This window comes from Tetrahymena thermophila (genome assembly GCF_000189635.1).
Source record: "Tetrahymena thermophila SB210 genomic scaffold scf_8254391, whole genome shotgun sequence".
In the NCBI taxonomy this organism is placed as follows: Eukaryota; Ciliophora; class Oligohymenophorea; order Hymenostomatida; family Tetrahymenidae; genus Tetrahymena; species Tetrahymena thermophila.
Window position 1 is genome coordinate 167,421 of NW_002476174.1, and position 24,367 is coordinate 191,787.

The 24,367-nt window shown below is 22.3% G+C and overlaps 7 protein-coding genes across 7 annotated transcripts; 3 read left to right on the forward strand and 4 right to left on the reverse strand. All coding sequences in view use genetic code 6, as the record gives it.

The window, feature by feature from the left end:
- Positions 1-246: 246 nt before the first annotated feature.
- TTHERM_00703680 (Serine/Threonine kinase domain protein) lies at positions 247-4,416 on the reverse strand (the record flags this gene model as incomplete). Its single annotated transcript, XM_001032039.2, has 4 exons — positions 247-1,364; positions 1,535-2,100; positions 2,573-3,656; positions 3,828-4,416. The coding sequence occupies 4 exons, from the start codon at positions 4,414-4,416 to the stop codon at positions 247-249; spliced, it is 3,357 nt and encodes a 1,118-aa protein (XP_001032039.2).
- A 718-nt stretch (positions 4,417-5,134) lies between these two features.
- Positions 5,135-7,430, reverse strand: TTHERM_00703690 (cation efflux family protein; the record flags this gene model as incomplete). The annotated part of the gene is made up of 9 exons (XM_001032040.4): positions 5,135-5,674; positions 5,740-5,787; positions 5,857-6,004; positions 6,068-6,137; positions 6,194-6,407; positions 6,524-6,704; positions 6,767-6,844; positions 6,933-7,111; positions 7,296-7,430. 9 exons carry the CDS (start codon positions 7,428-7,430, stop codon positions 5,135-5,137), a joined length of 1,593 nt encoding a protein of 530 aa, XP_001032040.3.
- Positions 7,431-7,921: 491 nt separating this feature from the next.
- On the reverse strand, positions 7,922-9,533 carry TTHERM_00703700 (galactokinase; the record flags this gene model as incomplete). Its single annotated transcript, XM_001032041.3, has 3 exons — positions 7,922-8,342; positions 8,419-9,103; positions 9,173-9,533. The coding sequence occupies 3 exons, from the start codon at positions 9,531-9,533 to the stop codon at positions 7,922-7,924; spliced, it is 1,467 nt and encodes a 488-aa protein (XP_001032041.2).
- Positions 9,534-9,738: 205 nt separating this feature from the next.
- On the forward strand, positions 9,739-10,554 carry TTHERM_00703710 (hypothetical protein; the record flags this gene model as incomplete). Its single annotated transcript, XM_001032042.3, has 3 exons — positions 9,739-10,060; positions 10,139-10,282; positions 10,337-10,554. The coding sequence occupies exons 1-3, from the start codon at positions 9,751-9,753 to the stop codon at positions 10,552-10,554; spliced, it is 672 nt and encodes a 223-aa protein (XP_001032042.2). The 5' UTR covers positions 9,739-9,750.
- Positions 10,555-11,224: 670 nt separating this feature from the next.
- Positions 11,225-11,836, forward strand: TTHERM_000703757 (transmembrane protein, putative; the record flags this gene model as incomplete). The annotated part of the gene is made up of 1 exon (XM_012800060.1): positions 11,225-11,836. One exon carries the CDS (start codon positions 11,225-11,227, stop codon positions 11,834-11,836), a length of 612 nt encoding a protein of 203 aa, XP_012655514.1.
- Positions 11,837-21,828: 9,992 nt separating this feature from the next.
- Positions 21,829-22,658, reverse strand: TTHERM_000703758 (transmembrane protein, putative; the record flags this gene model as incomplete). The annotated part of the gene is made up of 3 exons (XM_012800061.1): positions 21,829-22,180; positions 22,352-22,424; positions 22,619-22,658. The coding sequence occupies 3 exons, from the start codon at positions 22,656-22,658 to the stop codon at positions 21,829-21,831; spliced, it is 465 nt and encodes a 154-aa protein (XP_012655515.1).
- A 600-nt stretch (positions 22,659-23,258) lies between these two features.
- TTHERM_000703759 (hypothetical protein) lies at positions 23,259-23,579 on the forward strand (the record flags this gene model as incomplete). Its single annotated transcript, XM_012800062.1, has 1 exon — positions 23,259-23,579. The coding sequence occupies one exon, from the start codon at positions 23,259-23,261 to the stop codon at positions 23,577-23,579; it is 321 nt and encodes a 106-aa protein (XP_012655516.1).
- Positions 23,580-24,367: the final 788 nt, after the last annotated feature.

Consider the following 24,367-nt stretch of genomic DNA (forward strand, 5'->3'; position numbering starts at 1 on the left):
TTAGTTTAAATAAATTAATATTAGAGTTGATATATAGAAAGATTTACCAAATATTTATAAAATTAAAATATTAAATTAATTAGGGAAATTAAAAATGATAATAATACTTACAACTTTTATTTGATTGACTTTACTTAAACAAACATTACATTTTTATATTATGAAGTAAAACATTATTAACATATTTATAAAAAATATCTACTTAACTATTTTTATTTTGGTAATATATAAAATTAATTTTTTTTTTCAATGGCGAGTATTTAAATTCTAGAAGTTGTACTTGAAGGCATTAACAATTCTTACAAATAAAGTTTTTGCTGGGACCAATTTACGGATGTAATAGAGCTTTTCGATATTTCTAGATTTTGAGTTATCTTTTTAATTGAAGGAGTATTCAAATGCATATATCATAAATAAATCATCTAAAACAAAGAGTAGCTTCTACTCATCTTCAGACAATACAGAGGATTATGGGCTGCTTATTTTTTAGTTAATTGGCTCTAATCCAAGGTAAAGATGACGAATAGCCTTTTCGATAACCTCTATTTCGAGCTAATAATGTATATCCAAAGAATTGACTATGCGGTCATCTTTGGGTGATGTAGCTTTGCAACTTTAGTAAGAGTTTTCTAAGTTAGTTTTATAGGTTTGGAAGTTGTTATCTACTTTCTTTTTTTAGATTTCATATTTTTCAGTATTCTATTTGAATATTTCCCACTCTTGCTATGAAATACGATTGTACTAATTTTTTATACCTTACTCAAACATCAACTTTAAACGATTAAATATAGAGCTACTTTTACGACACAGGACATACATCAGCTTATTTATTATTTCTTAGTCATCAAAGAATAGGGGCAAAACTGATTGTTTTATTTCTCTAAAGAGCTTTGCTGTTTTAAATAAGAAGAAAGCGAGATTTGTTTACCATATTATGAATTTTTCTATACGCTCAATAGCTACTTTATTGGATTAATTTTTATTCAAGATATGAGTCATATCTGGGCAGTCTTCTTCATTTGCTCCAATTTCAAGAATAGGTTCATACTTTTTACTCTCTTTGATATTAGGCTCATTATAAATTTCATATTTAAACAATTCATGACCAAAAAGCTCTTCCCAATTTAATCTATCTTCTTCGTCTACCTAAAGCATTTTACGTATGAGGTCCTTAACTTTTTAACTAAGGTTTTTGCTTTCTGGAAATTAAATTTCTTTCTTTTTTTCTATTTCTTATAGGAGCTTCACTTAACTATTAGCTTACCAAGGGTAGCATTATTTATCCTTCTCATTTTCGTAGCAAAGCATGAAGTACAAAGTTACACCTAAACTCCAAATTTCTGCTTTTGATGTATATTTTTGAGCTTTTTCATTAAAAAAACTTAAATAAATAAAATTTAAATACACAAACTAGGTGTAAAAATATGCAAAGCTTCAAAGCGAATTAGTATTTTGAGTAATTCTATGCTTTCTCCAACTAATGTTTGAGCTTTTCAACTTTTTACAATTAATAACTGCAATGAATTTGTATTACATCTTAAAATTTAAGGTGCTGAAAACATAGGAGAACCTGCAATAGTGTTAAATTAGTATTCGTCATTCATAACTTCCTTTGAGAAACCAAAATCAGCTAACTTAATCATGTCATTGTGAATCAAGATATTTTCTGGTTTTACATCTCTGTGAAGCATATTGGCTTCTTAAATAAGATACTTAAATGCGCTTACTATTTGAGAAAAATAATAAAGGCATTCCTTTTCATTTGGTTTCTTTTCTTTAATCAGCTTTTCAAGAGTTCCACCATTACAAAATTCCATAATCAAGTAAATATTTTTATCAGTTTATTTAGCATCTATAAATTTAATAATGTGTGGGTGATTCAGCTATTTTAAATTGTTTATTTCTTTAATTGCTATCTTTTTTTTTGAACTTAAATCAGCAGCATTATTGCTTAAGAGAGGGGTTTCCTTAATAGCATATATAGTGTTCATTTATCCATTGATGATATTTCTATCATCCGAATATAAACTACCTCTATAAACACTTCCATAATTACCACTACCTAATGGATTAATTGTATCTATAATGTAATCTCCTACCCTTTTAAAACAATTTTGTTTCATTTAATTATATTTTGATTTCTTTTCTGATATGATCCTCTTCTTATTTTTTAATTTACAAAAATAATAACAAATAATTAAATTAAGAACAGAGCGATAGTAAATAAACAAATAATTAAATAGCAAATTATGAAAATATTTTTTTATCTCATGTTGTTTTGTATTGAAATATTAGTTTAAATGAATTAATAATAGAGTTAATATATAGAATAATTTACAAAATATTTATATTATTAAAATATTAAATTAATTACGAAATTAAAAAATGATAATAATACTTAAAACAAACTTTTATTTTATTGACTTTACTTAAAAATAATATTTTTATATTTAGAAGTAAAAAATAATAAAATATTAATAAAAAATATCTACTTAGTTAGCTATTTTTATTTTGGTTATTTAAAATAAATTTTTATTCTCAATGGCAAGCATTTAAATTCTAGAAGTTGTACTTGAAGGCATTAACAATTCTTACAAATAAAGTTTTTGGTGGGACCAATTTACGGATGTAATAGAGCTTTTCGATATTTCTAGATTTTGAGTTATCTTTTTAATTGAAGGAGTAATCGAATGCATATATCATAAATAAATCATCTAAAACAAAGAGTAGCTTATACTCATCTTCAGACAATGCAGAGGATTATGGGTTGTTTATTTTTTAGTTAATTGGCTCTAATCCAAGATAAAGACAACGAATTGCCTTTTCAACAGCCTCTACTTCGAGCTAATAATTTATATCCATAGAATTGACTATACGGTCATCTTTGGGTGACGTAGCTTTGCAACTTTTATAAGTGTTTTCTAAGTTAGTTAAAGAGATTTAGAAGTTTTTATCTACATTATTTTTATAGAATTCGTATTTTTCAGTATTCTATTTGAATATTTCCCACTCTTACTATAAAATACTGTTGTACTAATTTTTTATACCTTGCTCTAACATCAACTTTAAACGATTGAATATAGAGCTACTTTTACTACAAAGAACATACAACAGCTTATTTATTATTTCTTAGTCATCCAAGAAGAGTGGTAAAACCGATTGTTTTATTTCTCTAAAGAGACTTGCTGTTTTATATAAGAAGAAAGCAAGATCTATTTACATTAAGATGAATTTTTCTATACGGTCAATATCTACTTTATTGGATTAATTTTTATTCAAGATATGAGTCATATCTGGGCAGTCTTCTTCATTTGCTCCAATTTCAAGAATAGGTTAATATTTTTTACTATCTTAGAGATTAGGCCCATTGTAGATTTCATATTTAAATAATTCATGATCGAAAAGCTCTTCCCAATTTAATCTATCTTCTTCTTCTACCTAAAGCATTTTACGTATGAGGTCCTTAACTTTTTAACTAAGGTTTTTGCTTTCTGGAAATTAAATTTCTTTTGTTTCTTTTATTTCTTAATTGAGCTACACTTAACTATTAGCTTACCAAGGGTAGCAATGTTTATCCTTCTCACTTTCATAGCAAAGCATGAAGTACAAAGTTACACCTAAACTCCAAATTTCTGCTTTCGATGTATATTTTTGAGCTTTTTCATTAAATTAAACTTAAATAAATAAAATTTAAATATACAAACAAGATGTTAAAATATGCAAAGCTTTAAAACAAATTAGAATTTTGAGTAATTTCGTGTTTTCTCCAATTAATCTTGGATATTTTCTATCTTTTACGATTAATAACTACAATAAATTTGTATTACCTCTTAAAATTTAAGGTGCTGAAAACATAGGAGAAACTGCAATAGTGTTAAATTATAATTCATCATTCATAACTTTCTTTGAGAAACCAAAACCAGCTAACTTAATCATGTCATTGTGAATCAAGATATTTTCTGGTTTCACATCTCTGTGAATCATATTGACTTCTTAAATAAGATACTTAAATGCACTTATTATTTGAGAAAAATAATAAAGGCATTCCTTTTCATTTGGTTTCTTATCTTTAATCAGCTTTTCAAGAGTTCCACCATTGCAATATTCCATAACCAAATAAATATTTTTATCAGTTTATTTAGCATCTATAAATTTAATAATGTGTGGGTGATTCAGCTATTTTAAATTGTTTATTTCTTTTATTGCTATCTTTTTTTTTGGACTTAAATCAGCAGCATTATTGCTTAAGAGAGGGGTTTCCTTAATAGCGTATATAGTGTTCATTTATCGTTTGATGATATTTCTATCATCAGAATATAAACTGCCTCTGTAAACACTTCCGTAATTACCACTACCTAATGGATTAGTTGTATCTATAATATAATCTCCTACCCTTTTAAAACTATTCTGTTTCATTGAATTATATTTTGATTTCTTTTCTGATCAGATCTTCTTCTTATGTTTTAATTTACAAAAATAATAACAAATAATTAAATTAAGAACAGAGAAATAGTAAATAAGCAAATAACATTATAAATATACTGTTCAATAGAAGTTCGAACCAAATATTCAAATGTGATAATTCTATATTTTTGAATTTTGAAGTAAATTACTTTACTTTTTAATATTTTAGTGAATTTATAGATTCTCTTTTTTTTGTTAATTTTTTATCTTATTTTTAATCCATAAAATTTTTTTATTACTCTCCTAAAAATTCTTTTATTTGAATAAATAGTTTTTATTTATTATATGCTCACACATTAAAGATTATTATTATTTATGTTTTTTAATTGGGAATCAGATAAAAATGCATTTATTTATTTATTTAATTATTATTTTTACAAATAATTTAATTGTTATTCATTCACTCTTTTAGTAATTATTCTTTCACTTATTGTTTGTATGAATTAATGAATCAATTATTTTTGCCTCTCAATTTTGAAATTACTACTTAAAGTATTACTAAAAAATAAAAGTGATAAAATAAAATAAAATTGATATTTTAATTTAATTTTTAAAAATGTTGCACTAAATTTTTTATATTATTTAATTATTATTAAAAAATAAATTATAATTTAATATAAAAGCAATACTAAAATCTTAAAATTATAATAAGTAAGTAAATAAGCACTTTTCATATAGATCTTTTTTCATCTGTATTTATAACAGAATCTGAAAGAACTTCTACTCTTTAATCATCTACAAATAATTTATATTCAAGTAACAAGTCTTCTTCAAATTGATTAGTTAAAAACTGTGAGTTTTAAAAATATTCTTAAGAAGCATCTGCAGCGGTTTGCTAAAGCTTAGAATTTTGAAACTTTTTTAAGTATCTGTCTGCAGTTTAAAATACAAATTTTTCGAATTCTTAAAGTTCTGGATCATTTTTATTATCTTTGTTAATATTATATTAATTCAACTTTTCTTCAACAGTAGTAGGAATATATGCTTCTTGTTCTTGATGAGATATTTCAAGATCTATATGCTCACAATTAGGGTACACATTTTAAATTGCTTCTTAAATGTTATTGATCTAATCTTAAATTTCCTGCACCACTTTACTTGCAGCATTTTTTGTCAAGCTCTCCTGTCTCTGTTCAAAAGAATAGTTGTTGCTATATATAGTTTTCTATAAATTCTACAAGATACTGTTAGCTACTTTATCTGATAATTTCTATAATATTTTTTAAAAATAATTATTATTATATGAAAATTATTAAAAAGAGTAAAAAAATATACTGTCATATCAAACTCTATCTTAGCTGAAAGTCTAAATTTCTCAGATCCCTAGAATTAATAAATAAAAATGATAAATATCACTAAAAATAATTATTGAATAATATCAAATAAATTTACGTATTTGACTGCCTTAATTTCTGATATATCTTTAACCAAGCTATTTGATCTTACAATTTAGATAATTGTTTTTAAACTCTCTTCATCAATTTTTTGCTCACCAATTAATTATTATATGTTTGTCTTAAATAAGTGGATTCCCAAATATCTTTTTTATTTAATATATGCTAAAATACCAAAACAATAATTTAAGTAGATAGATAGAAAATACATTGATATTGAACTAATAATAGTGCTTCCAAGTACTTCGATTACTTTTGAGGGATATACCATATTGGCAACTATTTTATATTATAAAATATCAAATACTTTAACAATAATGTTAATAAATATATACTTGAACATATCATAGGAACAGAAGTTGAAAGAAAAGTAATGGCATTTTCATATAATATAGCTTAAAGCAGAGGATCCTTTTTATTCACTAATTTTTTAAATATTTCTAAGATTGTAGCTTTTTGTTGATTGGCTTCTTCTCCTTCTAGTTTTAAAGCATCTTTAATGTTGTTATATATTACATTCATTTCCACTCCCATACTCACAGTGTAAAGCTTATATAATTAATTAAAAATTAATAAAATTTTGGTTTTTATTGGCCTTTAACTTCAAATCTCCTTAAATCTCCTTGAAAGGAATTTTGCAAAATTATAAAATGCAAAAATTTTACTAGTGTAGGTATTAAAGAAAAGTGGGATGAAGACACCTCGCTTGAATCTACAAAAGCTGCTGCGCATTCTACAAGCATTTCAGTACCAAAATAAACGAACAACATGGAAGGAATTAGGACAGCTACGTTTTTCAATTTCTCAATTCCATAAGGATATTTTTCATTTGGACCCATTTTAATGCTGTTTTAAGTAAAATTTTGAATTCAACTGTGTATGTTTAAGGTAATAAATTAATTATTTACTAATTCATGCAAAATAAGGCAACGTGATTTAGTGAATCAATGCACGATCTAATCAATTCAGCATAAAATGTAGGCTATCTAGTATTAATAAAATAGTGTTTTTTAATGTATAAAGTACGAGTTGATAATTTTAGAATAATCTTTAAAATCTAAAAAATTTATTTACAAGTTTGTTGGGGAAAAATAATATGCAATTGCTTTTAAAGGAATCTAAATACTGTCATTCTTAAGCTCTCTTTAGATAACTTATGTATTTGTCTTATTCTACTTCTCCTCCTGTATTCTCATTCTCTCTCTTTGTGACAATTTTTTTGAGCTGGATTTTAGGTGCAATTGCTGCTTATTCTATTTTAAATGTATTTGTATCATTGCTAAATATCGCTATTATATTGGTTGATAATTCTTTCTCTTTTTTCTTTTTAGTTTCCCCCTCTTTTTTTTCTTTTTATCAACCGATCATTCTTTGCTAATAAATTTATATTGTGCCTGAGCAACTTTCTTTCCAAAAATTAAACGTTAAAAAAATTACAAGTTCATTTATCCTCTCATTGTGCTTATTCCCTTTGAAGCTAGAAAAGCTATATTTCAAGCTACTCTAAAGTAGATTTTGTTTATTGAACAAGCTTTTTGAAGCAAAGCTAGTAAATTTTCTGGCTAAAAACATTTTGCTAACTATTTTTTTTTCTTGTTAGTTTAATTAGAAATTAATTAAAAGTATTGAGAATTTTAATTAAAGCAATTAATTAATTAATCAATTAATTCTTGATGTTTAATTAGAGATATTTGATACTTATCTATCACCTTTTGATTTAAAGGTATTATTGCATAAATAAATTTATTTGCTAAAGATAGAATCAAACTAATTAATTCATTAAAGATATATATATATAAATACGCTTGTAAATATTTTTGTTAGCTATTTATTTCTTGCTCTATTTTTTCTGAATTTCTGATTTCATTTTATTAAATTTCTTTTCAGAAAAATCAAGAAAAGTTAGAAAAAACTCGGAAATCATCAAAATTGTTTAGAGGTAAAAACTCTTACTGATTATGTAAAATATGATTAAAACTTATGAATTACATTGAAAGTAAGTAAAAAAAAATATAAAATAGATAAATAACAAACAAATATTTCATAAATATTTATTATTTTTTTCAAAACCATATTTCATATTCTGGGTTTAAAATACAAGCACCTCTGCTAGGCAATGATTTGAATACGTAATTGTTTAAATCATCTGATACCATTAGCTTATTGTCTTTATTTGAATAGTATCCATCCATGATAAACTCTATTATTTTATCTGCCTTTGATTCTTCTACTATGCCAATCACAGAACCTCCCCAGCCATCACCTATTACTTTTGTTGATTTACACCCTAATTCCTTCATTAATTTAATCAATTTTGAACATTCTTCAGATTGTGCTTCTAAATTCTCAATAATACTTTATTAGCTCTCATTGAACAGTTAGAAAATCTGTTCCCATTTTTGTTAATCATTTAAACTCTAATCACTACAAATTTATTTCATTTTTTGAGCTTTTATGGCTTCGTTTACAATATGAATAGCTCTCCTATTTATTTTTTTTTATTTAAATTTATTTAAAATATATTCAATTTTAGAATTAAATATTAATAAATTAATTTTACTTGTAGGGGAAGAATTCTGTATTGCCTTCTATAACTTAATTAGAGTAGGGAATATCTTGCATAATATTTATCATATCAGTACCAATTATTGCTTCTATTTCTTCTTTCTTAAATGCTTTATTTTCTATGTATTTGTGAATATAAGAAGGCATATCTTCTACTTTAAAATCAAGTAGCTTCTGTATATCTAAAAGAGTGGAGTATCCTTCTCTGTTTTGTATTTCCATATTACTTAACATAATATGAACAGCTAATCTTTGCTCACATATTCTTTTATTTTTTCTTTTAGCTGCCACTAACATTTTTGGTTCTGGAGTTAATGAATTTGCTAAAATAAATGTAAAGCCTTTAGGTATCTATAATGATTATGAAGTATCTCCTACATAGCCTTCATTTTTTTAGGCAAAAAGAATCATCTTTTAATATTATTCATTTAAGCTAGGTGGCACATTCACTACCTTTTTGTATTTCTAAAAGTTATTAAGAACAGTTTTGCAATCAATATTTATTTTATTTGCATGAAGCATCATAATACACATTCCAATAGCCAAGGCATTTTTACTATGAAGAGTCTACTTAACTGGTATCTTATTGCTAAACATACATTTAACACCACAAAGAGATTCTTGTTTTTAATCCTCGATAGCACTCTTAATACCTAGTAATGCAACATTACCCAATTCATCTAATTTTAAATTAAAAAATAAGTTGTTTAAAAAATTTATTATCAGTTGCTATTAATAAATTATGCTACCTTAATCTATGAAGTTTGATTCAAAATTGAAAATTTTCTCAGGAAAAGAAGTAGATGAAAGAGAATTGACGATAATATCTTTGTTGGATTTATTCTTGCTATAAGCGATAACAATATCCTATTCTATAGCTATATTGCATTAATCATATTAAGCATATACTGGATCTTCTCCAAATAAATAAAGTAATCCTGGTACTCTGATAAAGAATTCAGGTTATGATCCATACTTCTTAGAAAATCTGCTACTTAAATTTTCATAATCTGTAACATGCTCATTGTCTTCTTCATTGTAAATGTTGTGATAAATAGCAGTCAAATGCTCTAATAATTATATTCCCATCGCAAGTTTTTTCCCTTCCATTTCTATCTACTTAAATGAATTAATTATGCTAAAATCTATGCTTTATTTTTAAAATGCTTTCTTATGTTTGAAAATATCTAAAATTGTTTAAAAACTAATAAAAAATATTAATTAATTATTAACTAAAAATTGTTGTACATTTAAGCATTTATAAACAGAAAAAAAAATTTTAAATTATAAATATCTTTGAGATTCTAAATATTCTTTAAAAATTTTGATGCAAAATATCTATTTAAAATGTTGTAGAATTTAGAGTTATTAAAAAATTTAACAAATTTCAAAATAAAATATAAATAAATAGCCAAGAATTTATTATAATAAAAAATAAGAAAATAGATAAACATTTTTTACTTAATTTTATTAATTTTTCTAATTAGATTTGATCAAAAATAATATTTTTCATTAAATTTTAGTAACAAATAAATATTAAGTAAATATGAAATTAGGTGCTGCAAAAAAACCTCTTCCACCAAAAACAAAAGAACAAAAAGAAAAAGATTAGCAATAAGTATAAAATAGCGTCCCAAGTAAATCTCAATAAATTATTTTTGCTAATTTTTTGTTTATAAGCGCATAAAAAAATACATTAATTCATATAATATTAGATTAAAATGAAGATGTTGAGTAGCTTGTGTTGGAAATTTAAAAAGTATATGGAAACAGATTTCAAAAAGAGGATATATTAAAAGAGCTATAAGCCACTAAATTTAATAAGAGTGCCGCTATATCTAATTTGATGAAATAAAAAGGTATTTATTTTTTAAATTTAAGCGAAATAAAATCTACATTTAATTTTTTTTTAGAATAAATAGAAAAATTAGAAGAAAAACTCGCTGCTTTGAAAATTTAATAAGCAAGTACCTAAAATACTTAAAAAGAAAAATCACAGATAGAATATAATGAAATGAAAGAATTTTTTGGATACAAAAAATAAAACTAAAACGTAATTAACATATCTATCCCAATAAATTTACTATAAGAAATAGAGTAAAATTTTTAAAAACCTAGATTGGAGCAATGATAATTTTTTAATTTGTAAATTTTTATTTTAAGAGTTTTTGCATGTATTATTTGTTTGATGTAATTTATACATTTTATTAGTATAAGTTGCTGCAGTAAAAATCATCATTTCTCTAATTAATCTTAATTATTTAAAGAAAAATTTGATTTAAATTATTTGTTCATAAAATAAAAATTCATATTTAAAACCATTAAAGTTATTTTTTGATTTGAGAATTTAATTTTATAGAAATTTAAATACAAATGAATAAGTAAATTAATAAATGAATGAAATAGTAAAATTCTAATTTAAAGTTTCATATTTTAATTATTGATCTCCTGGATAAGTTGTATATTTAATAAGCATTAATTATTTTTTAAAAATTGTGAAACTATTTAATTAAAATTATTTTATCAACTAATAACTTTAAATTTAAAACCATCAAAATTATTTTTTGATATTGATTTTAATTAAGATAAATGTTTCAACAAAAATTATGCAGCAAATGAATGAATAGATAGATAAATGGATTATGTAAAATAAATGTAAAATGTATATTTATATTTGATTTATCTTAATAGTCTTTTTAGATGTAATTTATTTTTACTTTATTTGCTTCTTTTATATTTTATTTTAATTGTTTTAATATTCTTGTAAAGTTTATTTGTATTTTTTAATTTTATTTTTGGCTATGGCCATTTTTTATTAATTTAAATCTGATTTTTTATGTTTTAATTTATTTTATTTTTTTATGTTTTTCATATGTTTATTGGAAGATAAGAGGGTTAATATAAAATTTAATTAGCATCAAGCATCTTAGAAGCATCTATCTATCAATAGCATTATCTTAGTTTATCATTTAGCAATTTATTAGCAGCAATTATCATTAGCATTATCTTAGTTAGTTAAATATCATTTTATTATTTTTTTAAAAATTTTGACAACAAAATAAAATTTTTTTCCTCATTTTTTTAAAAAACTTGTAAACCTCATTCGTCATATTTCAAAAATTAAAATTCGTCATATTTCAAAATAAAAATTGTATGTGTGCTTAATTTAAGCATGTGGGATTTTACCCATAGTGACATATTCGCCCGCCTCCGTTTTCAATAAGAAAATTGGCTTAAAAAACAGCGAGAGTCACAGCTATTTATTCAATAGCTTCCCATGTGAGCTCTCTTTTGGATTGGTTTAAAAACTAAGTGACTGCCTCCGAGCATACCTTTTGTATAGGTAATTCTAATACAAATGGTAACACAATCAAACGCCACTTCTTGCCTGGGTTTTAATTTATTATGAATGAAGTATCTATCAACAGTTTAAGTTAATTTAAAAAACTTAGATCTAACTTTCTTTTTTCGAGGGTTAAAAAGAAAGCTAGACTAAAAGGTTTTAACTTAAGAGGATAGTACTGTATCCATAATATTCCTTATTTAAAAAACTGTCTGAACTACTTGTGAAAGTCAGGATGTGGTGCAAATAAGTATACCCATACGAAGTAATACTTTGGCGGACTCCTTAAACATCACTCGTAAAGTGATGCAAGTAAAGCAAAACAACTTTCACACGATTGATCCATTCAGAATGAAGTTATTTCTGGCTAGAAATCTTCATGGTTTCCATTTTATTTTAAGTGCTCATAAACCCTGCTCTGCACTCCAATTCTTCACATCTACAACTTCTGTGTGCACTCACAGATGCATGTGTGTTTTTTTGGGATTTTTTTGGTTTCTATTTTCAGATAATTTTTCTATTCTTTATTTTTCATCTTTTACTTTCATTTGATTAATACCATTTTTACTTTTCTTTTATATTTTTTCCTCATTTTTATGATATGTTTAACATGCTATTCAGTATACTTCGCTGAAAGCATAGTATATTTATTTACTTTTAAGCAGATTTTTTGTTTTAAAAAACATCTTTAAGTTGGAGCAAAACATCAAAAGGGTTAAAACAGTTTAAAAGTAAAAATGTTGATAACAAACGAAAGAAAATAAGAAAAAATGAAAAATGAAAATGGAAATTGTAAAAATCCTTAAAAAAGCGAATTGGTAACCTAAAAAAATAGTAAAAAATGAAAGACCTAAAGCAAAAATAAAAAATAACTCAAAAAGAAAGCATAACAAGCATACCATAAAAGAAAAATCTTCTTAAAACTCTCAAAACTGAAAATCCTCCTAACATCACAAAAAAGTAGCTGATTTCTTGATCAATTTGAAACGAAAGAGCTTACTTTCCCTTTTTAACGATTTCGCACTCTTTCATTATTTTGAGATCAATTTTTATAATTTGCCAAGAAGCTAAAAATTCATAAGAAGAATTGTAAGCGCTTCTTGTTTCACATAGAAGAGAAGTTCAATCACATCCAAAAATCTTTTTACAAATTGAAAACATTATAAATAACTTAACTAATTTATTTCGACATTGACTTGAATAAAGCAAACTGAACCGCAAGTAGAAACCACTGGTAAATCCGCGATACAACCTCAAATTCCCTCAAAGCGCATCCCTTTGATCCCTTAATAAGGTAATAATCTCTCAAAATTACCTAGAGAACATCAGGCCAAAAACTGAATAATATGGAATCATACTTCTATGGTTCAATAAGTTATTCTTCATCCAAGTATATCTACTTTATTTCGTTAATCATTTAAATTGATCTCCTTTTGTGAATGTCAAGATTTTTTAAAAGTTGATCTATTAATCTCTCGATGCATATATTTAACTCTTTCAAAATTTTCATCAAGATAAAGTACAAGTAAAATTCTAACCAGGATAGGCAGGAATGGACCATTTTTTATTGGCTAAAAAAACTTACTGAGAAGAAAATTGGGGATCTTCCACTCAGCGATAAAAAATTACTTTATTTGCTTGTAGCTTTAAATATCTTACTAATTTTGAAATTTAAAAATTAAATTTATTATCTAAATCAATACAAATCAGTTAGATATTTTTTTTTTCCTTATCAAATTAAAAAAAAAATTAAAATGAATGAATTAAATAATAAAAATTAAAAAAAAAAATATTTTACATTTTTATTATTAATTTGAAATAAAAATGTAAGAAAGAACTTTATATTTTATAAATTATTTTATTTAAATTTTATGATCAATTTATAATTAAAATCTAAGAATGCAGCTATCTGATCTTATATAATTAAATAATAAAATATAAATTAATTAGGTATCTCTTGAAAAACAAGAGAAAAGAAAAAAAACCAAAACCTTAAAAGAAAAAGGAGTAGTAATTGGAGCGCATCGTTTTTTTAGCATTTTACAATTTTTTGGCTATATAACAAAAAATAAGTTTTTTAATCCTAAGGAAAGTTTTTTAATCCCATGATATAATGAGAAATGATAAATAACGGGCTAGCAGTGCATAAGAATTTAAATTACCTACCCAAAAATAAACAAATAAATAAATAAAATTTCTCACCTAAATCATAAGTCGTCCCTTAAGTCTACTCCTTTAGAATTTTTAAGGCAATGAAGCATACAATGCTTAAATTCTCTCCCTTGTGATATATAAAAAGTATTTTTTAAAATATAGATAGAACAATTGAACCTAATGTTAACTGAGCTAGATCACTTAAATAAAATAAAAAAATAAAATTTAAATAAATAAAATCAAATAAAAATAAATTAAATAAATAAATATACAAATAAATAAAAAATTCAAATAAACAATAAAATCAAATAATTAAAAAATAATAAACAAATTAAATAAATTCAAATAAAAATTAAATAGGAACAAATAATAATAAATAGCATCCATTAAATACTGATTTTGATTTCAGATTTATATTTTTAATTTTATTTCATCAAATCAAATTATTTTTGAAATTTTTTTGTTTGTTTTTTTAAAAATAGTTAAATGGAAATTTTAATATATAACAGAAGTCTACCAAATATTGTTTTAATAATTTAGTTTGTTATATTTTATTGATTAATTATAAAAAATGTTCTAATGAATAAAATAAGAAAATATTAATAAAAACTTAAATCTTAATTATTTGTTTGTTTGTCTGAAATAAATAAATAAGCAATTTAAATTTGAAGAAGTATTTTCTTAAAAATTATTTATGTCTATAAAAACATTTTTAGAAATACATACAATTAAAAGAAAAATGAATAAATAGATATATAGACTTAAATTAAAATTGTGCACAGTCAATAAAAATTTAGAAGTAAAAAATCGTTCCATTAAATAGATTGTCTAGACTTTGATTATTGTTAATTTAGTGTAAATAAAACTAAAAATATACTTTTAAATTGAGAAGTTACTTGAGGCGAAAGACTCAAAGTAGAAAGAGCTATTTTTAATTAAATAAAAATTGTAAATTTAAAGTTGCAATAAACTAAATTATTAACTTTTTTATATAATTCAGTTAGATAGTAACTTAAATATTATAAATTTTATCAAAAATGGAAAAATTCACTCTATTCTCTTAAAAATACTAATTTCTTGAAAAAGAATGTAAATTAATATCTCAATTTATATGATAATAATCATCGATAAAACGTATTTAAATACGAAAAAAAGAAAAAAATTATATCTATAATTTTAGTATATTATTCTACTTAAGAAATATTTAATTAGGGGGATCAAATACTTCCATAATCAATACATTTTAAATATTTATTTTTAAAAGATCAGCAAAATTTAAGCATACGATTTGGTTACAAAAAATTTAAATTGTTTTGGGATCAGCTTAAAAAATATATAATTAAAATAGAGGTTGTAATCTAAGTATTTAGTGGTTTTGTAGATACTAAACAAAATCATTAATTATCTAAAAATTAATGACTTTTGCTGCTTTTTTGTAATAGTAAGCTACATGTTAGCTAAATAAAATTTTCCTTGCATATTATTATTTTAAATTGGAAGATAAAATAGACTTAGATTTTTTAGTAAACTAAAAATAAGTGAGGCAAATAGAAAATGGATGTATGAAAATAACATAAAAGTAAATTTAGAAGTAAATTCGAAAGGGTATTTACAGTGTTTATTTTTTTCAGTTCTAAAATTAATTTGAATAGAATCTTGTCATACTTATAGTTCTATTTTTATGAGGAGTGTAACATTTTTAATTTAGAATATCAAGCAACCAACCAACCATCCATAAAAAAATTACTCTACCAAAAAAATACAAATTTTAATATTTATTATATTAATACAAACAAAGTTACCCCATAAACATAAACTGACTGAATAATTAATTATCAGCTAATTTTATTTAAAAAATCTAAGTATCTTATTAATACTTAATCTTTTGTATGTAAGAAATTGGAAAATAAACATTTTTTTATAATTCCGTTATGTCAGTTAATTAATTTTGTGAATATCTATTTTATGGTCTAATTAGAATGGGGAATCTTTGATATCCCTTTAGTATTTCAAAATAAAGAGTTTAAAAGTCATGTTAAAATCTTTCATTACAAATATTTGAAAATTTTTTATTTATTTTTTTGTTTGTTTTTATCTATTTATTTTTCATGGAATGCTTAAATTTCGTATGCTTATTTCTAATCTTACGTTCAAATTTGGAATTCATCAAAATTAGAAAAAATTAAGTAAGTAACTAAATTGTGTATGTATTTATCTAATAACAGAAGAAATACTATACACTCAATTGCATTTCACGAGTTTTAGAAACAAATTAAAAATTTTTTCTCATAAATCCTTAGCTAATTTTAAAAATAGTTCTATGATATTTTGTTTTGCATAATTCAAGAAAGTAAAATTATTGAATAATTTTTTTGATACTATGCAATGGCATTTATTTATTTTGTTATTATGCTGTTTTTTATGTTTTTGCAAAGTATATTTTTGGTAAATATGCTTTTAAATACTAAAAAATACTCCATTTATAATGCTTGAAAGTAAATTTTCAATTAGGAAAAATCATAAAAGTGACTCTATTAATTTGGAAATATCTTCGACAATAGAAGTTTAGTTTATTTCATGGTTACAACTACATTATTAGTGTTGCTTTTAATTTATATTGATTAAATTATCTTACAATCTTTTTGATAGAAGAATAAATTAGATTGATTTCAAGGAATTTCTCAAACAAAATAGAAATTTTTTTTATTTTTAAAAAGGTTTTATAAAGAATCAAAAGCTAACTTTTTCAAATATTTTTAAAAATAGAATGCATAAAATAGATAAGGAATTCAATTTTAGAAAAAAGGAGTGAATCGATAATATATAAATAAATAAATTATCGATTCTAAAATATTTGAGTAAAGAAAATTTTTGTTAATTAAATTAGATATTTTTTTAGAAATAATACATGAATTGAGAAATTATTTGATAAATTTTGCATTATTTACTTAATTGAATAAAGGCAAATAAATTATTTATTAAAATTTTCATTACTTTTATGTAAAAATATTTATTTTAGCCTGTTTGTTAGGTCTATAAAATAAATAAAAAAAGAATCTAGTGAAAGCTATTAGAACCACCGTAACTTTAAATAAGACAGATGAATTTTATAAGTTGCAAATTATAGAAATATATTGTGTTGCTCTTCAAAAAATTTTCTATTTTCTATGTAAGCATCGATATCAGATACCACTTGAAAATGAATTTCAAAACTTTAGTAGCTAGCGGCTAGGATTTAAAATTAAAATCGTCAATTATAATTATGCCCGCTGGCTGCTAATTAGTAATGATTAGTTCGTTGTATTTTTATTTAGTGCTTTTTATTTTACTTTTGGTGAATATTACATTTAAAAAAGTAGTTATTAATCTCAAATAAACAAATAATTTATTTGTTCCCTTGAATGATTGTGAAAAAAAATATGTAAACAACAAAATATTTAAATCATGATCTTTTTTATTATGGTTAAAATAATTAGAAAAAAATTTAATATTTGTAGGAATTTATTATTGAAGAATCATTTAAATCACTAAACATTATAAAGTTTTAGTTTCTCGTCATCATTTTTTGTGTCTCACAAAGAAATTAAGATTTGAAAAAATCTTAAGCAAATTTATTAAATAAATCCTATATTATATATATTAGCTGTAGTTATGGAGTATCATACTATACTTTTTTCTTAAAACAACTTGAGTTATTTTGATAATATCTCATCCAAAGCTGTTTAAACTGTAACAAGCAAAATTTGGTATGATGAGTAAAAAAATTGATAACTAAAAGTAAATCTAAAAACTGAAGCTAATAATTGAAGTTATCACAAAAATTTAAGTAAGACGATAGATTTCGAGGGTTTCCATATTTTTAGCATTTATTAAAATCACTATTTTCCCATAAAACCATAAAAGGTAAAAAAAATATAAACTTGATTTTTTGAGCTATTTCTATTTAATTCCATTTCTAAATTTTATTTTTACTGCTTGTAAATTACAATTAAATATGAGCATTCAATTTAAAAATATGTCTAAAATAATATAAAAATTTCAACTTTATTTAAATAATAAATATACTTTTTTGTGAAATAAAAATAGAAATACGCTTAACTTTTTTAGGAATATATTTTAAATACCACATCCATAAAAAAAAATAAAATTATGTAAGGTATGTTTATATTAAGCAAAGAATAAATTTTAAATTAAAAAGAACAAATGATAAGTCTATACACATCGAAAGTATTAAAAATGTCTAAGTAACTAATTGTATGGGTGGTAGATTAAAGTTGCACGAAAGTTAAAAAATAAAAGAAAATAATTTAGCAATAAGTTAAAAATGAAACATAAAATTATTTTAAACCAAAACATAATTATATTTTGGTATTATACTACTATTTAATAAATTCAAAAATAAGATTATCAAATTTAAATAATATAATCTTCTTTTAATATTACTAAAATTTTTTTTTAGTAAATTGAAATAAGGTGAGCGGATAATGTTGTATGTACAGTTTCTTTATATTATTTGTATGTAAAAGCAAATATGTAATACTTAATATGGAGATCACAAAGCTATAGCTAACTTAAAAATAAAATTAAAAGAATATTATTATTTAATTACACATATTTCAGTAAACAAATAGATTGAGTCCAGTGTTGTCAGTAAAAATTTCAAAAAATTTAGGTACAGTATTATTGCAAATTTTTGAGAATATTTTCAAGTAATAGAAAAAGATAAATAAATAAATTATATTTTTTGCTCCATTAATTTATCATTTACTAAAAATAAATATAAAAAAGATTAAAATTTAATTTTGCAGTAAGTCATTTAATTAATTAATAATCTTCAGTTGAACATTGATACGTTAGAATCAAACTCTTTATTTTTTATCAGATAAATTTATTATTTCATGATGGTAATAGACTTTGACCTAAATATGTAAGTGTCAATTATTTAATCGAAAAATTTAAAATTTAACTTTATCTCGTTGATGAATAATAAATACTATTTTAAAAGTTGCTTACATTTACAAAAATCACAACAAATAATAAATTTCTAACAAGCGATGTTAAAATACCAATGTAAAATAAAAGCATAATAGCTATTGTGCAACAAAAACTATATTGGAAAAGGGATTATATATTCGCATTAAATTGATTTAAAATTCATTGTATTTTTCTTTTGTTTACATATACTTTCTAAATTTGATGTTACTTGTATTATAATACAGATGGGGAGGAAAGTCCTAAATTTAATGTAAATTAATTAACTTTTTATATTTGTATCAATAGAAGTAAAATGACTTGCTAGTAAAATTGTAATATAATTTTAAGGGAATAGTTAGTTCCTTTAAATAGAAAAACAAAGAATAACTTTAAACAAAACAAGGTTTATCAAATCAAATATATAAAATCGCATTTTTATTCCACAGTTTTATTTGTATCTCTTAATTATTATTGTAAGGATAAAGAAAAATTAAAAAATTTACGCATTATCTATTCTTTAAAAACTAATAATTTGAATACTGTCAAGATATTTTAAGCTATTGCTTTTTTAATTAACAAAAATACCAATATAAATTATTTTGTTTTTTTTTAATATGCATTTTATAAAATAAGTTTTTGCATTCTTTGTTTTGACCAATAACTAGTGAAAAAATTGTAGTTTTCTACCTCTTCCATCTTTTAAGGGTCACATCTGATACTAAAAAAATTTACATTTTTATAATTTTTTGAATCAGATTTTATGTATTTGTTGTTTGAAATATTTACTTTAATTGCTATTATATACAAACAAATGTAAAAACAAGTAACATTTCTGACAACTCGTTATTTAATCTATTCTGACAAAAGTTACAACTATAATACCTATTTATCTTCTTTAATGAATTTAATTTTTGTATTTTGCTTGCTTATTCAATTTAAATCAAGGAATTTATCTCTAAATATACTTTAAAATTTTTATTCTTAAGGACAAGATTACAGTTTTGAATTTAGCCATCACATTGCAATGAGAAATGACTATTTTTCATACTTTTTTTTAAAAAAATTATTTTTAGGTTAATAAACAAGTAATTGTTACAGTCTAAAAATCTTTATTTAAATGTCTTGCTAAATACCCAAAAATTATTGAATTAATAAAAGTGAAATTTATGATTATAAATAGGAATAAAGTATTCATAAATTTTTATCAAAAGCAACTATTAGGAAATTTAACAAAATTTGATTCAATAAAAATTATGCTTACTAATAGCAATTTTAGAAAAATTTTTAAAGCATTTTCATTTTATTTTTTTTTTCTTTCTAAATTTATGAAAACATTTTTTAAAATGAGCTTTAAAAATGAATAAACCCTTTATTTAATTTATTTACTTAGAAAAAATGAGGAAGTAACAAAAATGTTATTTACAAAAATTTATATTTTAAAAATACGAATAGCATGTAGTAGAAATCCTGTTATTGCATAAACTTAGATTGATTCAGTAGCGCCTGAAAATCGAATTGAGCTCTCAAAAGTTATTCATATTATTCAACAAATATTGTTAAGTATTTACAAAGTTATCAAACCATTTTTTTCTATATCTCTGAGCAAAAAAGACTGACTTTGAAATTGTTTTTATTACTGCTTATAACACTAAACATAACATCAGCAAATCTAAAAATAAGAGAATTTGTGTCAAATTTATGGGATGATAAATGGTTTCTTTTTTAAAAAAATTAGAATACGCTTAAGATACCTCTTATAAATACACTTACTCTTAATATTATTGCTAAGTACGCCGATTTATGAATCTACATTAGTAGACTGAAAATGTTAATTTACATTTCAAGAGTAAACCAATTGTTATTTTCCTATTTTATTTTCCCTAAGTAAGCATAGCCTTTGATTTTTAAAGAAAAAGAAAAATTTTTATTTTAGAAATTTCAACTTATTTATTAAAATTTTGCTAATATTTTTAAAAAATTTACAAAATGACTTCTTTGCATTCAAAGATATAAAAAAATTTTTGAGATTTCTAATCTAAATGTTTGTTTTTGAAATATTCTTACAAATAAAATTAGAAAAGATTTTATCATGAATTTATAGAAGTAGTAATAATCAATTGACAAATTTTTTTCAAACAATTTATCTATTAACCAATCTTTTTAATTAAATGATAGTAATTGATGTCAAATTTTTAGTGTAATAAATAAATTTGAATGATAAAAATCTTTGATTTTTTTCCTTAATTTCAAGCTATCTAGATAACTAATATTAAGCTGCTGTTTTATATATTATTACTTTTTTTACACAACATAACAGAAATAATTAGCAAGTACAAGAAATAAAAAAATATATTCATCAAAATATTATTCAAAATAGAATAACGTTGCAATTATTTATACAGTAAATTTAAAATCTTAAACAAAAAAGTTTTAATTCAATCCATTAAGCTAAACATACATTTTTTTAATTTTAAATTTCAGTCTCAAATAAAAAAATTCTATCCTATATATGATCCCAAAATTTGATTCATTCATTCATTTATGAATAAATTTAGGAATTATTTATTAGGATAATTAAAAGTGATTATATTTTATTGTACTATTCAAGCAAATAATTTAAAATTCATAGATTAAAAATTATGAACGCTAAATAATTAAATAAATGCTTAGGAAAATCCAAAAAAATAAACAAAAATGTGTTTTAATCATTGTAGCAATTATTTTATATTGAATTATTAAAAAATTCGACCATATGTTATAAAAATTTTTTGTACCCAAATTTTGTAAACATAGTTCTTTATTTTTTAGCATTAAATTTACAAGAAATCCTAAATTAAATTTAATTTAATTATAAGGTGAAAAAATTGCTAAGAAAAAAAAAGTTACTCTAATAAACACAGAGGTATGTATGCATTCTTTTTAGGCTAGATTTAATCAATATAAAATATTATATGAAAATACTTCATTAATCAAGCAATTTTATAGTATTTTATATTCGCTGCTTTTAAAATGTGTAAATCTAACTTGTAAAAGTAAGATTTCTTACAAGTCACTTTTTTTTAGGTTTGTGTGTTTTAAAGTAAGAATTTATTTAAAGATTGAAGAAGTAAACATAAATAGACCAAGATAAATATAACAATAAAATATTATCATAAACATGAACTCATTCATGCTCTTCTTTTTGAATATATTCTAATAAAAGTTAAATATCGTGCAAGTGTTGAAATTTTTGATTTGCTTAAATTTTAACCTATAATATGTCTATAAGTAGGATAAGTCGAATTCCCTATTTATATAAAAAATTAAGTAATGTTATTCTAATTAAATACGATTAGATATATTTCCTAGTTCGTTGTAAGCTTAAAAATTAAATAATAAATTAATTCCAGGGGATGGGATGGGATGGGGTTATTTAGTTTGAAGAAAATAAGTAATATTAAAAAAAAATAACTAATACCTTATCTTTGAGTAATTGTATTTATCATTTTCACAAAACTGAAAATACTCGTCAAGGTATTTATAGATCTTATCTATGAAAGTTGATAGTTTTTGAAAGTGTATTTTTAATAAAATAATAGTTAGATATTTATTAGTTATTTATTTATTATGTGAAAAAGGAATAAAAATTCGAATTTTAAAATAATTCTTTGTAAATTTGTACAAGCAACTTTCAAATTTTTAATTGTAAAGTTCAAATTAAAATTTTTGAATAAAAATCTATTACTTTATTTATATTTATGTTAAGATTTGGCTTATTATATCATTCATCAGGTTGAAGTTTTTTCCTAAAAGAAAGCATTAGAAGTATTTACATTTCAAATGGATCTTAATTCCAGGAGGGATTGTAAATAAAATATCTAATAAATTTAAAAATGTTGTTAAAACATTTAAATTATCTTTTGAGAAAAAAATTATGTTTTCTATTTTCTTTTAGTTACAAATCCTAAAAATTTATTAGAATGATTTTGCTAAGAGCTTATCTAGAATTTATGAATTGTATTAACTCATTTATCCAAAATTTTGCTTAAAAAAATTTGAACAAATTCTATGGAAATAGATAAATTTGAAGTATATCCTAATTCCCTTTCTTGAAAATTATTTAGATCTAAAGTTAGTTCCTTAAATTTTTTCTCTTTATAATCTATTTTTTAAAAACTCAGTTCGATATAAACAAATTTTTCTATAAGATTATTTATTTTATTATGCTTTCAAGTATATTATAGAGACTAAATCAGAAGATTATTATAAGATTCTATTGATTATTATAAAAAAAACATAAAAAAGTGATTGGTAAGAAAATTTGCATTCATTAAAATCAAAAATTTGAGAATTTTATTGAAGAAATAAAGTTGACTTTTAGAAAAATGAAAGTTGGCTGGTTCTATTATTTTGATGAATAGAATAAATAAGTATTTAATATGAAAAAATTTGAATAATCAGGCCCGTTTTATGAAGTAAGCTTGATAAATAATAATTAAATAACTCTAACTTAAATAAATACCAACCAAGTTTATAGGTACTAATTTAGCAGAAATAATCACTTTAGGAGATGTTAGCGAATTTTGTTTACTATCAAATTTATATTTGTTTACAAAAATAAAAAAAGAAGCTAAAGAGAGAGAAAAAAATCAAATATTGTTCATAAATCTAAAAGAAAATTGACTGAAAAATCCTAAATCACTTGAAATCAAATTAGAGAAAATAAATTTAACTAATTGAGTAAAAGAAATTTTTCTTAAAATAAATAAGAGTATTATTTTTTAATAGAATAATACATTCTATGATTTATTTAGAATTCTACTTAATAAAACTATGTTTAAAAGATAATATTTCATTTTGTTTGTTAAAAAGAATTTATCATTTTCTATCAATTTCTTTATTAAAAATAATAAAAAATGTTTAAATCAAATATCAAATTAGGAAAATCAAACATATTTATTTGAATCCACTTTTTATTATAAATTTCTAAAAATCTTTCATAAAAACCATTAAATTTTTAATCAAATAAGGAATTTTAAATTTAGTTTATAATAGAGTCCTTACTTTTTAAAATTTTTATTATTGAATTTTACAATTTCTTACCTTTAAATAACTTACAAATTATTTTCACTATATTTATACTAAATCTTAGCACACTTCCTTCCTTCCTATCCATCTGTTTCTATAAGGTATAAATACCTTCTCTCATAAATAATAAAAGCTAGCTTGAGTATTGAGGAAATTCATTTCAAATAATCCTTAAATTTAAAATAATTTTATTTAGCGTAGGAATAGCATAATGTTTGGGGTTTTGGTGCTTTTTTTTGAATATGTTTGAGTGGGTGAAATAAATTGAAATTTCAACAATACTTCAAAAAAAAAAATTCAATTATTTATACGATTGTAATCAATATAGGATTTGGATAGAATAAAATTACAAACTCGAGTTGCGATAAACTGACATGAATTTAGAATTTTTGTAGAGCAAAATGCA